This window comes from Centruroides vittatus, unplaced genomic scaffold (assembly GCF_030686945.1).
Source record: "Centruroides vittatus isolate TY-2023 unplaced genomic scaffold, ASM3068694v2 contig_620, whole genome shotgun sequence".
In the NCBI taxonomy this organism is placed as follows: domain Eukaryota; kingdom Metazoa; phylum Arthropoda; class Arachnida; order Scorpiones; family Buthidae; genus Centruroides; species Centruroides vittatus.
In genome coordinates, this window is record NW_027122381.1 from 3,747,638 (window position 1) to 3,763,878 (window position 16,241).

The 16,241-nt window shown below is 35.8% G+C and overlaps 1 protein-coding gene across 5 annotated transcripts in view; it reads left to right on the plus strand.

The window, feature by feature from the left end:
- LOC136979441 (extracellular matrix organizing protein FRAS1-like) overlaps positions 1-16,241 on the plus strand; it is a 522,959-nt gene that overhangs the window by 395,330 nt on the left and 111,388 nt on the right. For all 5 annotated transcript variants that reach the window (XM_067275439.1, XM_067275436.1, XM_067275435.1 and 2 more), the window contains one exon: positions 8,780-8,863. In XM_067275439.1, the coding sequence (XP_067131540.1) occupies positions 8,780-8,863 (84 nt within the window). The remainder of the gene's footprint in view (positions 1-8,779; positions 8,864-16,241) is intronic.

The window sequence follows — 16,241 nt, forward strand, 5'->3', positions numbered from 1 at the left end:
CTTCTTTCCAAACCATTAGGAACACGCATCAAACCTTCAAAATGTTCGAACTAGAGTGAACTGCGAGCTCTGTGACAGGCGTAGCAGCGCATGCGTGATCCAGGCTCACGCTACGTGTTTGCTGTGGGATTTTATCGTTGTTTAATCACTTGTACAGCGTGACCCATACACTGGGTAGGTTGAGTGTGGGAGAGTTGTATGCCTCCAAGGTGGTAGTTAATAGAGACTTCCATATAAAAACGATTTTCCGATTATTACATTTCTTGAGTATAATTGACTGGGACCATAAGCGGGTTGTAACCCTGCTCTAGCATCTTTCTTGATAGCTCTGTAGTGTGTCTTCCCCTCATAATATCTTCCTGGTGCTCCGTAAGCTGGCTGTCAAGTATTCTAGTAGTGGCTCTGATATATTGTGTGTTTTCTTTCGTGGTAAGATTCTCCATTGGAACAGCATAAATGCCCGACTTTTCGAGAATGGAAAACTTGTCCCTGTCATTGCAAATGAGTTTGCGTAGATTAGGAGGTGGGAATAGTGGTAGGACAAGGTTGTTCTGCTTGAAATTGCGGCAAATTCGGATGGAAATGGGTCCAAGGTATGGCAATGATGTTCGGACTACGGAAGATTCCCTCTTGTTGCATAGTGTAGTACTTGGAAACAGAGATTTTTTTACCATGTTGAGCACATGCGTAAACTTGGCATGTGGAAAACCTGCAGTGTGTACCGCCAAACTGATGTTGTTTAATTCAATGTCCACCAGCACTTGCGAAGATGATAGTAAGAAAGTCCTGATGAGGGCAGCAATGGCGGCGTTGACATATTATGAGGGCTGGAAAGCCTCTGCTGGGATAATGTGTGTTGCTAAGTTAGATTTATGGTGGACCCGAGAACTGTGGTCCTTCAGGAGCTTTACATATGTGTAAATCTAAGAACATTATTGCAGCGTCACTTTTTCTCCCACGTAAAATTGATGGAAGGATAAACTCTTGAGAGTTGCTGCATAAAGATGAGGAAATCCTCATCCATGTCTTCCCGCGCTATCAGAATGTCATCAACGTAACGTAAATAGAGCTGCGGGTAGTGTATAGCAAGCAGAGAATTAAACGTTCTCTGCTCAATCTCCCTCATGACAATTCCGCTAGGATAGCAGATAAAGGGGAACCCATAGGGACCCCTTGCCTTTGTAAATAGACTTTCTGATTAAAACGGAAATAATTATTCTCCGTTACAAAGGTGAGCGCATCTCGTATGTTGAGAACTTGTTGGATGTTGAAGCCCTGTTTTAGGAGCAGAGAGTTAGCAAGCATTACAGCCTTGAAGGTGGGCACTAAAGGATATAAGGATATCACATCCACTTTGTAGAAGATGTAGGTGTTGGGTTGTAGGGCACCAATGGTTGCCTCGATAGTGGATTTGGCAATTGTTGAAGAGGGAGTAACATATGGAGAGTCTGGTAGAAGTGCACGAAGGAATTTAGCAAGTGCTTTTTCTAAATGGTAAGTGGGAAGTAACGGCCAGTTTGCCTTATGCATTTTTGGTTGGAAGAACAATCTGGGACATGCAACGTTGGAGGGGCAATCAAGGGATCCAGTTTGGATTGATGAAACACCTGGTAGGGCAATTATTCTTTTTGCCTTCCTTAAGACCGTTGGTGTAGGGTCTTTACTCAACACCGAGGATTGTGATTGCGTTAGAAATTCATTGGCCCTGAGGAGGAAGTCGTTCTCTCTGCATAGCACAAACTTCCTATCCTTATCGGAGATTAAAAGTCTCAAGCTGGCTGTGGTAAGGAAACGCTCTACTGTTCGGTAGTCCACAGCGACAGTTCGGTAGCGACATTGGGCTTGCCAGATGCTTGTTTTGCCGTAGCAAGCTTCGTGATAATGGACAATTCCATTTGTGGATATGTGGTGGCCGTCTGGCAGGACTTGAGTGCTGCTAACATGGCCAGGACCAACTGTGAGAGATTAGTGTTTACTGGGGGAATATACTTGGGTCCCCATTGTAGGATTTTTTGCACTGCGTCAGGCACGTTTTTATCCGTGTAGTTGTAGTATGGAATATTCACCTCCACTTTGCTCTGTTTGTGTGACGAATGTATTAACCACTGGAGCTTCTTGTTTAATCTTTTTCGTAGCACCTGGGCAGTGTAGGAGGCTATGCTCTGTATTTTTACCCAGCTGTTCATAAAGTAGAGAAGGATCACATGCTTTGGTGAACCAAAGGTGCGTTGTGCAGAGGTTGAGTTCTGCCTCTGTGAGATACTTTCACTTGCTCTTAATCAGCTTTGTGAGGAGAGACTTTTTGACGCTTGGAAGGAAACGTCATATGCACGGTGGAAATTTCTTGTACTTAAGAGAAATAGACTTAGCTACAACCTTATGCATTCTGCAGCTTAATAGGAAGTGTAGTTGGGCAAGTAGTCTGTGCCACTGCTTCTTTTGTTTTAGGATGGTGTAGAATAGATTTTTCACAGTTTCCATCTCTTGATGATCAATAGGATGTTTTCCATGCCAAATATTATATTATAAACTGAAGAAAAACACTGAGATCGGCGTTATACTTTGTATGTCCTTTCTTTGCAAGCACTTTCGACGCACTTATCGACATCGTCATCAGGCAAAAACGAAACTTAGTGAAAAAAAATGCGTGTTACTAATGGTTTGGAAAGAAGTTTTAATTCAAATTATTAAGCATTCTGTTCTTTGTCAGATTACTTTCCGTTCAATTTTTTCACTAAGTTTCGTTTTCGCATGATGACAACGTTGATAAGTGTGTCGAAAGTGCTTGCAAAAAAAGGACATACAAAGTATAACACCGATCTCAGTGTTTTTCTTCAGTTTATAATAAAAATGTTATTAGAGAGGTTGTGGCCGAAGTTCAAACGTTAAACTTGCACAGCAAGCAAAAGTACACATTTGATGCTTGAACTCCAAGTAAAATATGTTGTGGTGCACGTTTACAACAATATCCCATGAGTCAGTGCGCAATGTGAACAATGCACACTGACTCATGGAATATTGTTGAAAAATGGCAGAATCGTTTATCAATGAGGAATGTTACCAGCAAAGGTAAATAAACAAATTCAACTATTTTAAAGTATTTATAGGATGCTTAATAATTATTTTTAATTAGCCTTGTGTCTCCTGCTGTATGATAGGATGATAGGACTATCTCATATTTTTGTTGAGGGTAGTAGTGGCTTATGTAAATCTGAAAGCAGCTCGAGAAATTATTTTTAGAAAATTTACAAATGTATTACTCTCTTGATGGTAGAAGATGCTATGAAAGAACAAACCTACTCCTACAGAATTATGATAAGCTATTATGAAGATGAATATGTGTGAATTCTATAGGAAGTTCACTTCACTTGCAAAAAAATTGAATAATCAAATAATTTCTGGATTAAAATCGTCTGTTTCTTCATTTAAGCATTTATGAATAATAATGTAATCATTATTTTAATAAAATACAGGGTGACAATAATTAACCCGTACAAGTTTTTTGCATCGTAAATTTATTAAAAAAATAAAAATTAGGAAAATAACAGTAGATAGCAGTGACAATACTTTATGTATTAACCAGATTTTCAACCGGTTTCAAAGTGGCCTCCTTTTGCCTTGATGCAGAGCCCCAAACGTGTTTTGAAATTCTTGGCGATGGGCCGCAGCTCTTTCGGAGACAATTTGTCCCACTCCCGGCGCAAGGATTGCTTCAGCGACTCCAAACTTTCATGGCGCTTAGAACAGGCCCTGGCCTCCAAAATGGACCACACACTGTAGTCCATTGGGTTCAGATTCGGCAAGTACGGTGGCCATTCCGCAGACGAGATGAAATCGGGAAAATGAGCCTTGCACACTCCTGAGTCTTCTTCGCCCTGTGTGTCGGCGCCGAGTCCTGCTGAAACGTCCATTTCGCACTGACAAAATGCTGCTGAGCCCACAGAAGTACCACAGCCTCGAGAATGTCATGGTGGTACACATCTTGATTGATTTTGGCCCCTTGATCGACGAAAACAAGGGGTGTCTTGCCGCTCGCACAAATTCCGCCCCAAACCACGACTGACATTGGATTTTGTGATGTTCGATGACGGCTGAGCTTCCAGGAGCCCCCGCGGACCAGTTCCTGTCGTTTTGATGGTTGTACGGAGAAAAGCTTGTTGTCTGTGAAGAGAATGCACTCCCATTGTCGACCTGCGGCCCGACGCTTGAGTTAACGGGATCTTTGGAGTCTCACGCACTTGTTTTCATTGGTGAGGAGCTGAACCTTTTGGAACTTGTAGGGCTTGAGTACGAGTTCCTTTTTTGCCATTAACCGCACCGATTCGCAATTGATTCCGATCTCGCGAGCAATTTTTCTCATGGAGACCTTTGCATTTCGGTCAACTCGCTTTTTGATGATCTTGCGGTTCCTAGACGTGTTGACGGTGCACTTTCTTCCACGTCCGGGACGGTCACCATCGTGGCCAAGCTCCTTAAATCGCCGAACTGCATCTGAGACTGTCATTTTGGGAACACCGAGCAAACGAACAATTTCACATTGTCGTTTTCCTTGCCGGAATAGCTCTAAAATTGCACAACGTTTGTTCGCCATCCTTAAATAAGTAAAAAACTAACTCTTATTACAACGAAAGCACATCTACATGCGCAGGAAATCACGGAGAATTAAACACAACAGTATACAAATTAGTGACGTAAAAAAATTCAGTTGCAGCATTGCTACAAACTTTGTACGGGTTAATTATTGTCACCCTGTACATCATAATTTTAACTCCAAACACAAAAAAATGAAGAAGTTTAAACTGATTTTCTACTTGCCATGCTAAACACAGGAAATGCCATGATCAACCTTCTAGAATTGCCAGATGGCGACACTCAAACGTACACATTTTGGGCTGAAAACAATGGCCGCAACCTCTCTATTGTTCTATTTGGGCATTTCATCATCAAATACACAGACCTGAAGATTTTCATTTGTAAATTGAAAGTGTAGCCAAGTAACAAATAACAGAATCCTGAGAATCGCTCGGCTTTGATAAAATTTAAAAGTTTATTAACCCTCTTCCGGCCGATTGTACTGCCCCCTTGTTTACGTTTATTTTGTAAAACGACCAAGGGCAGTATAGGTCAGTCAAGGTCAGTCAGGCAATATTAATTTAAAAATTCACCAAAAATCAAATTATTATTATATTGGTATGAAAAGAATCACATACATTTATTAATATCTTTTGTTTTAAATACAATATTTTTCAATAATTTTTATTAGAGAAATTTATGAGAAAAAAAAAATATATATATATCATAACTGACATTCAAACTTGAAAATTTGTCAACTTTTGTCAAAATTAACATTGTCTGGTTACTTCATTCTTATTGGCACTGAGCCAGAACGACATAGAATATTGTTTTGTACAATTCGATATAACTTTTATGCATGTACGTTTATTCGTTGTGAAATTATCGCGCATTATATCATACATTTGCTTGAAATCAAAACTTTATTCTGCTATCAACTAATATAATGAACTAATATACTTTATTCACTTCATATTGAACAAGATTATATACTTTTGTAATAAACATATGATTACCAGTAGCCAATACATGTGACAATTTTTGATATTTTTGATTAAAATAAAAATTAAAAATTAAAAAAATATGTAAAATATCAGAACTGAAGGGTTACAACTTTAATATTTATAAGACGTCGACGTATTATAGCTGAATAAACTTATTATAGCATGAATGAACTTATTATAGTGTAAGGAACTGAGTCCGAACGTTATTTTTATTTGATTATTAATTTTCATTTGGGGCTTGTGTTTAGTTACGACGAAGGTTCCCCACCACTCTCTTATTAGTAACCAAAAAAGATGATGATAAACCAACTCACGAAAAACGAGCGCCATAGGAAAAAATCATGCACACTTGCTCTGCCCTGCGGAAATAAACAGTTTGCAGAAAAAAATGGACGGGGGAATCCCCACACTCACTAGAAAAGAAATACCTACTAAACCGTCATAAAACACCCCAGAAAATTGTGCTAAATGCTTTGTAAATGGTTTATAAGATTTTGTCAGAGAATTGAAGCTGCCAGAAAGAAATTTGATGTTAGAAAAAAACTAAGTATGTAAATAAGGGGAGTAACCTAGCTGAATTGTGACGTCACCTCACAGCATAAAACCAGCATGTTAACCAAAGATGATCGAGGTGATTCCTGGTCGAGGTGTACTACCGAGTGAAAGATTTGAGGCGAAGTCCAGATTGAGAATTAGGCGATCCAAGGTGTTAAAGAGGAATTCGATTTGATGATAACGAAAGGATTGAGGAAACAGGTGACTAGTATAGAGAGGTGATGGATAGACGTTTAGTTTGTAAAAGATTTCGTTCATAATTTTTAAGTATTTGATTTTGTCGAATTTACAAAGGGAAATTAAGATTAAGTTAAGCTAAGTAGCTGAGTTTTATTGTTAGGTTGACTTGTTGATTTTCGTTAATAAATTTTGTTTTTGATTATAGACAATTGTACATAGTTAAATTCTATTTACTAATTAAATATATTTGAAACTTTTGCTTTGACTTGATATTTGTCTTTATTCTTACTAATTTTTGCGGTGCACGCGTAAAAGCCCAGGCCTGGCAAACTAATCTCGAATCCGTGTAAAGTACCAGTTAGGTTAACGGAAGTTTTACCGACCGCAGTTAGTGTCGGTTTCCTAAGATACTAAAAATAGTACTTTACAATAGTAGTAATATTGCATGAATATGCTAAAAATGAAATAAAAAATTACCAGAAAAAACAAATTAAGAAAAAAAAGCATTAATTAAAATTTTTTAAGTCAACAAAACACCACCTGGACAAAAATATGTGAAACAGACAATAAACATGTTGCCATCAAGTGCTGACATCTGTTGTCGATAAATTTTATAAAAGTTGATTTTTTAACAGGGTAGCTATGAATCAGTACCCTGGCCGATTCACTTAAGAATTAGGGTTATGACTGAACGGTATTCTGGCTGGGAAAGGGTTAATTACAGTTAACGCTGATAGTTTCCAAAGAAACAATTGTACACACTTACTAACTAGGAAAATACAAAGATACTTGGGACCACCTGTAACAATATCACCAATTTGTCCCCATGTACCGACAAAACAAAGGACTTATTCTAACTTACATGTAGCTTAACTTTAGCTTAACTAAATTTACAAAATAAAGGGCCCTAGAGCAAGATAAGGTTGATAAGAATTATACAGGAATTGTCAGAATGAAAAATTCAAAGGGGTGACTGGCAATAATAATAATAAAAAAAACCTCGGACCTGTTCCTTAATAATTGTCTTTGTTACGTGCTCGTCCTGCTTTTCTCTCTCCCTGAAAGTGTCTTCCTTCTCTTTGTTCCAATCTCCTTCTCTCCTCTGCCAGTAACCTCTCGACCAATCGGATGTCAGCCCTTTTTTCTCTATAACATTGGGAGACCACATTGGTTAACTCACTACCCTGTGGTTAAGTAAACAGAAGCTGGAAGTACAGTTTTTACCACAGGAAGATAGTATAAGGAAAGTAAAGAAAAGAAAACTAAATAGCAAGGCTTAGTAAAGCTACATAAGGAAAATAAATAACAAGGCTTAATAATGCCACAAAAGCATTAGTCCAAAAGTTTTATTTCAAATTAAATTTTACTGGAATTCATTAAGGCTCTTTGATTGACATGTTTAATTATGTATATGCATGTTTAAATATTGAATTAATTTATAAATACATAGCCATAGCCAATTATGTGCAAGTTAAATAAGAATACAATTTAGATGTAAAAAATAAAATTATAGAGTAATAGTGCATTAGCTGTAGTCATCATTTTATTATGAACTACTGTAGACAATCCAAATTAATATTATTTTAATCTATCTTTAATGTTCAATATGTTTCTGCATGTGTGTGTTGTACAGGATGGTTAGAATTAAACTGATGACATCGGATATGCATGGAGCTGACTACAGAACTAAATCAAATGAAATGCAATACAATGACATGCAATACAAATCATGGGTAAGAGATTTACAGGGAGAAAATCTACTTGAAATTTTCATTACCAAGGGAAAATGTGATGCTGCAAGGATGAAAATTATAAGACAAGTGAACAAAATTTTATTAGAAGAATAAAATTACATTTTACACATTTACACTGTGTGTTCAATGTAAGATCCTTCTCTGTCAACCAAATGTTTCAATTGTAAAATTGTGTTATCAACTGCCTCACACAATATTTCAGGTGGAATCTGGAAGACATGTTGCACTATGATTGCCTTCAGCTCTGGCACAGAGTGCACATGCCCTGATAAACACAATCTTCCAAGTAACCCCACAGTCAGAAACATACATGTTTGACTGAATAGCACTACATTTTCCCTGGTGGTGAAAATTTCAACTAATTTTTCTTTTTGTAAATCTCTTTCTTGTGATCTGCTGCATTGCATATGTACAGTATAGAGTTTCATTTAATTCAGTTTAATAGAGTAGCTCCATGTGTGTCTGAGTAGTATTAGCTTAATCTTATTCTTCATCACTGCAACGGGGGGGTAGGTAAGGGCTCTGAAGATGGTGTTTAGCGGGATCTTTGATCCTATCAAACTTCAAGAATCGCAGTATTAGTTTAATTCTAAGCTCCTTGTACTTAAGTACTAACACAACACTAATTATTTAATAGGTTTTGCAGTACTTTTATTTGTAATGTTTTCAAAAATACTGCAATTCTTATTTATAATTTTTTAAATTTATTTTCAGCTTATATCATTGCAGCATTATGATGACATAGAAATTAATATGAATAAAGATTCATCTCCTGGATATCCATTAATTTGTGTGACTGTAAGTGTAAAGTTTATAGAAAATTTTTAAAAATTAATTTATTTATTGTCTAATAAATAAAGTGTTTAAAGTTAGAACATTATGCTGAGGAGCAAAAGATTTTTGTGATACATTTCAATACAAATATAGTTAGTTATTTTTGCCTTACGTTGCAGCTAACTCACTATCGTATGCTTCTCTCAAAACATTTCTCAATATCAGTATGATATATTTATATTGAGTACCTATTGTATAAAGGAACCAAGATAAAGTAACATGTACATAAAAAAGAATAAATGATGTATTCCAAGATCCATCTCTATTTTAGATAAGTAAAAATGGAAAAAAATTGCATTTTTGAATCAAGGAAATATGATATATAGTGTTTTGGATGGTAAAGGTGGTGCAGACTAGACCTTATTTTTTTACCAGATATACTGCTGATATCCTGATATTTTATAGGGTTACCATATTAAAGTCAGATGATTGGTGATTAAATCAGTTTATATTACCACTATTATTAATACCGTACTGTTCGATGTGCGTGATTCATTTTTTGTTTCAATTCAGATGCAAAATTTTTTTCCACGTCATAGGATATGAATGTTGGACTTGTAATTAAATTGTAAGGATATGTTGGATTTCTTTCATATAATAAATAAAATGGACTCTCATTTGTGGATGCATGAATAGCTGTGTTGTAAGCGAATAATGTGTACGGGATCCATTTGTCCCAATCTCTTTGATGTTTAGATATGTAATAAGATAAGACATCAATGAGTGTCTTATTAAATTGTTCAACAGCTCCATTACATGCAGAATGATAAGCTGTCATAAGTAACCTTTTTATTTGTAGTAAATTGCAAACTTCCTTGAACATTTTCGAAATTAAATTAGGCGCTCTATCAGTTAATAACTGTGTTGGTGTAGAATGATGCAAAATAATATTTGTAATGAAAGCTTTAGCTATTGTTTTACTACTGATGTCCGGTAATGGTACTGCCTCTGCAAAACGACTAAAATGATCAACAAATACTAAAATATACTCGTTTCGGTTTGTAGTGAGAAGTAAAGGTCCTATAATATCCATCGTTGTTCATTCAAATAAATGAGTAAGCAGAGAGAATAATTGTAATTTGGCTTGTGCCCTTCGACCTATGCATCTATGTTTAGCGCAGATTAAACAACTTTGACAATAGTGTTTAACTTCTTTTTTCATTTCTGGCCAATAAAATTAATTCTCTATTTTTGAGCATATTTTTAGCTCGCCTAAATGTCCTGCTATAGGATTATCATGGTAGGAATGCAAAATGATTTCTTTTAAACTTGTTGGTACAACTATTTGTTTCCATGCTTTTGTTTGTCGCTTATTTTTTCCTCATGAATTAATACACCTTCTTCATTGATATAGTATTTGCCTAATTCTACATTATTTAATCTCCCTGTAGTCTGTCCACTTTTTAAAGCTTGATTTATGGGTTTCTATCATTCGTGATGTTGTTGAAGATTCTCTGTTTGTGTCATAACGAAGATTGGCTCTACTTCCTTAATTTGTCTGATAGGAATGCAACTTAAAGCGTCCGCATTTTGATGTGACATTCTTGCTTTATGTACGATGTTCTTGCTTCAAAGGTTGTTGGGACTGACTTATTTACTTCACCAGTATTTATACAAGCGGATGATTAATATTTATGTACGACTTCAAAATCAAACTAAAAACTCTACAAAAACTCCTTTAAAAATGCACACACTAATGCGACTTGCCAATTTATCCTACCAGATGACCAGAATGCCACCCTATCAGGAGCAGTTGTTCCTAGAACAAAAACGAAGGGTGAGAACAATAGCAGCTTTCCAACCAGTTTAGCTAGTAACTATGATATTATTATTATGGTTGTTATATTCTGTAATTAGTTTTGGCTATTATTTGGGCTTTAATTCTCTTGTATACAGTGCAACATATATCACAGACACTGTGGGCATTGTTTGTAGCCTTTTCCCTCAAACAATTCAGCATTTTTCAGCTTGTCTTTATTAGGTGCTGTTGTCTGTCATAATACTGAGCACAAATGTGCACAGGTGGACTTTTCAATGCAGTTAATTCTGATATGCCCATATTTTAAACATTTATAGCACTGTCTGATTCGGTGGTAGTCAAACAACCTGCAACTAGCTCACTGAATGTTCATTTTTTGTTTGCCTAAAAGTTGCTTTCTAAGAGAGGGAAATAGTTTATCACCCAAGTTTTGAAAGTTCATTCTTTTTCTCCAGAAGGGAATTTAACTTTAAACTGTTGTGTAAATTCATGTTAACCCGGTAGGGGTCGCATGTTCCATTCTGACCCGCACATTTTATATTATGATTTGCTGAATTGTTAATAATTATGTTTTACTGATGTGACTCACAGTAGCTTCCTATATTCTTTGTTAATATAGGAACGTATGGCCGTTACTCAGTTTCGCAGAATGCACTAAGAGATAATGGCTCTTTGGGGTCATGGTGACCCACAGCGACCCTTGACGTCTGCATAAATTTGTAACAGGTGGTGGGTCATCATGACCCACATTCTGTATTTTCAATGGCCAAACCATTAGTGGTCACCTGCAAGTAGTTTAGTGTTTCTAGGAACATACTAGTTTTGTTGAATGCATTAAAAGGAAACGATTTTTGTTAATTTGTTAAACCCTAAAGCGATGCTTTTCATTTGTGTAAATATTACTGCTATATTATAGTCAAATGACAGTTTGTAGTCGTTGTTTATAGTCGTGATTCGTGGTCTTCTTGTGTATGAGTATATAGTGTATAGAATGGATCAGAAAGAGATAGATAGAATACATGCTATGCTAAACGAAACTTTGTCAGAAGACGAAGATGACTGCTTAGGTGGTGAGGAAAGTGATGCTGGAAGTACTGTTGATGCAGAGGAAGGAAATGAGGATAATGTACAGTTTGATACTGATGCATCACAAAGTGATAGTAATGAAGATGACATTCTCTCACAAGATGGAAATTTCTACACAGGGAAAGATGGTACAAAATGGAAGAAGATAAAACAATTTCAGTCTGTGTGTACTCGAAGGCACAACATCACCACTCATCTTCCAGGTTGCAGAAATGAAGCAAGAAATGCTAACACACCCCTGGATGCCTGGCAGTGCTTTTTTCTTGATGTTGTTCTACAAAAGATAGTGGACTATACTAACATCAATGTAGAAATTATTAAATCAAAGTATACTCGTGAAAGAGATGCAAAACCTACAGATATGATGGAGATAAAAGCTCTTTTGGGCCTTTTATATCTTTCCGGTGTGTTGAAATCATCACACGTACACACTGACGAATTGTGGGAAGATGATGGGGCAGGAGTTTCCATTTTTTGTACAACTATGAATCAACAGTGATTCAGATTTTTGTTGAGGATGTTTCGCTTTGATGACAAGAGATCATCAAGTAAGGATTGCACTTGATAAATTTGCTCCTGTGAGAGAAATATTTGAACTTTTGCTAGAAAACTGTAAAAAAAATTTCTGTGTAAGTGAGTACACAACAATTGATGAAATGTTGTGGAGTTTTCATGGCAGATGCCCATTTCATCAGTTTATGAAAAGCAAGCCTGCTAAATATGGAATAAAGGTGTATTTGCTGGTAGATGCTAGGACCTACTACATACTAAATATGGAAGTTTATTTAAAAAAACAACCTGATGGTCCATTTAGTCTTAATCAAACTCTTCCTGGTGTTGTGAAACGTCTGATACAACCAATCTCAGGTACTGGACGTAATGTAACGTATGACAATTGGTTTACAAGTGTTCCATTGTCTCGAGAACTCCTTTGTCAGCACAACCTCACAACAGTTGGAACAATAAGAAAAAACAAATGTGAGCTGCCTGTATGTTTTCTTATCACCAGTGGTAGAGAAGAGTATTCTTCACTTTTTGGATTTGGAAAAGACTATGCAACTCTGGTTTCATATGTTCCTAAAAAAAGAAAAGTTGTCTTATTTTTGTCAACAATGCACCAAAGCGATGCAATTGACCCAGAAACAGGCAATAAGAAAAAACTCAAAGCTATAACATTTTATAATGCAACAAAGGATGGAGTAGACACAGTCGATGAAATGTCAGGCAGCTACTCTGTTGCAAGAAAAGTCAGAGATGGCCACTGACAGTATTCTATAACATGTTGAACATAGCAGCAATAAACGCCCTGATTATAATTGCATGTAACAAAAAACTCGAAAGCTGCCCTATTCTACGGAGAAAGTTCTTGAAGGAGTTGGCATTTTACGTAGGGCTTTACCAGACTTAAAGCTGTCTTGAAATGTCAAATTTGAGAAGAAAGCTAAAAAGTGACATGCTAGAACACATAAAAGAACCAAATGACAATCCTGAAAATACAGAAAAAAATATAAAATCTTCAAATAAAAGAAAAAGGTGTGGAAAATGCCCAAGGACTGGAAATAAAATTCCAATTACTGTGCGATTTGTGAAACTCCAATTTGTGGAAAGCATGGAAAACTCGCATGTTATGACTGCCTAAAACAGGCATAAATAAAATTCTTTTTAATCACGAAGTTATATACTTTTTCTATAATAAAAATAATTTTTCACCATCACTAATTGTTTCATGTTCATTTAAATAGTTAGAATTTTTTCGATACTTATAAAAAATTTTCCCAAAATTAAACATGTAAATTCAAATGTTAATAAATAATTAACTAAAGCTTATAAAGTAAACATATATATTTATTAAATTACTAAACAGAATGTAAAATAATAATTAAAAGAAAAAAGTAAAAAAAGTTGAACTGTTAAGATAAAAAATAATATTTAAAATGCAGGTCGAGGTGACACGCAGCGACCGCTGTGAATTGTCAAATGATGCGGCCTCTGCCAAATTAAGTTATGTTTTCTTGTATGTGCTTGTTCTGCTTGTGAAAGCATATGAATGTAAGTTTGCCAATTAGAGGGATATTTTTATTCCATCTTGTTGGGATGGACTAAGGTCTAGGCTTATGCAGATGGTGGTTTTTGGAAGCAGTAAAAGACAAGTGTTTCACAAAGAAACCATTTATTTTTTGTGATGATCATGCTTACATATTATTGTCAATGGCCTAAGCTTCACAGTTCTGTTTGTTAGATGTCTTCAAGAGCTTCTTTTTGTCCAGCTTTGTTGGAGCCCTGGGGCGTTGATGAGTCAAAGTTCATTGTAGAGTAGGAACACACGATAGCAACAAACAGAAACACAACAAGAAGAGGGCAACAATCCCAGCAGGTATACTCGAGAGGAAGCTCCTTTTCTTGACGGCGGAGGTTTTATAAGTTTTTCGGGATCATTCGATTTATTCCTAATTGGTCCCTGCCTATTCCCCTTCCCTGCTCCCCTATTGATATCTTACTTGTCTCTAGGTGAAAATTGAGATCAGTTTAGGTTGTGAGAAAGGTCTGCCTGGGAAGGTTTATTCGACACCTTCCTCTTGACTCTGAGCACTTTTTTTGATGTCTATGACATCTATGTGCATTCTTCATCATTCTTGTTTTGTTTTCTCTTATTGCATCTTAAGTTTTAAATATTTCTCTTTGTAATTTTATTTTATTCTAAAATTTGGTTTATCCTCTATTCTTTTTAGCAACAATGTAAAAGTCCGGCGTCGCCAACTTGACATTTATATTACTTGTTTTCTCGATGGTTTAACTTAATAAATTTTACACTCCCTCCCTTTTTTGGGACTATTTCCAGGCCTCACATGAATCTCTTTTTGAATTTCAAGTATTACCAAGAGAGACTGCTCTTTTTTCAGCATTTTTCATCTCTTTGAATGCTGTCTCCAGCCATTTAATGGAAATACAGTCGACTCCACATAAGTCGTCACCCAGATAACTCGACACCATCAGTTAAGTAGTTAGTTTTCTGTGGTCCCGACTGACTTACATAGGCATTAATATTAAAAAACTCCGGTTTACTCGACACCGTTTAATTCGTCACTACTGGATAAGTGGACATACTTTTGCTGTCCCACACTCCAATAAGTCGTCACCCCTTCCTGAAAAAATGAATTCACTCCGCACGTGTGGTGCAAACTCATTTTTTTTCATGAGGGGGGAGTTGATTTGTTTATTATTATATAATTAATATATTTAATAACATATTATGTTCAGAAAATATAGGATAACCAGAAACAATTTCTTTTGTGTTTTCAATTAGTTTGGCTTGTTTAGTTACACCAAGTCCTTGTTCTTCCAGTGAAATTATAATGTTTGATAGCTTGACGAGATTACAGGGATCAAATATTTCTTTCTCGAGGTTAACTTTCTTCTCTTGCAATAGTTTCACCAAAACAATTCTAGCATTTGGATGAGATTTTTGTTTATAGTTCAAAATGAAGCGCTCAACAGTATCAAAATTATCAACATAGTACTTTGCAAGACCCCCAAGTGAGTGGCACTTGGTTCTGGAGGAAGATTACTAACTCCAGTTGTATTCCTAAAATCATTTTGTCTTTCTCTTCACTTCACAAAAACTTCTTCATTTCTGATATAAGTGAATTTGTTAATTTGTACTCATTCTGAATCCTAAATGCAATGTTATGTAAGGCGTGAGCAAGACACGTGACATGATGTACATTTGGAAAAATCAATGAATTTTTCTTAATCTCACTTACTGCCTGCCTTCATCATGTATTTTGCTTGATCTGTCACTATTAACTTCAGTTTTGAATATTTTAAATCATTTGGCCACAATTTTCTAGACACATTGAGTATACATTCTTGTATTATAATGTTGTCAACTGTCGAGTGAAATGTCACATCAATTAACATTGATTTTGCTTTCTTGACATTCAGTTTTCCTACAAGCACGTTGACCACTTTACGTTGCACTTTGTCACTAGTTTCGTCAGCAATGAAATAGACATTGTGTCTATTAACTTTGTTCTTAATTTTTTCTGTTACTGAGTTGAAGATAATTTTTTGATTTGCCTGCAGTGCTAAAAGAAATAAATAATGCAATGAGACTTCAAATAAAATCATATTTTGTCTTAATTACGAGCACGATTCAAACAGCAGCATCAATTTCAGTAAAATAAACATTTCATTAAAAAAGCTAATTACAATAAAAAAATACATGGAACACATTTGATCGGCTTCTTCGTATATTTCTCGAGAAACAATCTCAGTTTTTCGTTATTTTATTTTTAAGCGGAATATCTGCACTGGTGAATGCTTCAACCATTTCTTTATCAAAATCGCTTCCATTTTCAAACAGTGTTTGTGACTGTAGCATGTTATGTTTCTTGTTTGCACTGTTGAGATGTTCCGAAAGTTGTTTCTTACTTTAAGCAAAAATAAACTTAAAACTCACGCCAAGGTTTAAATAATTTCTGGAAGAAAATTTGCTGA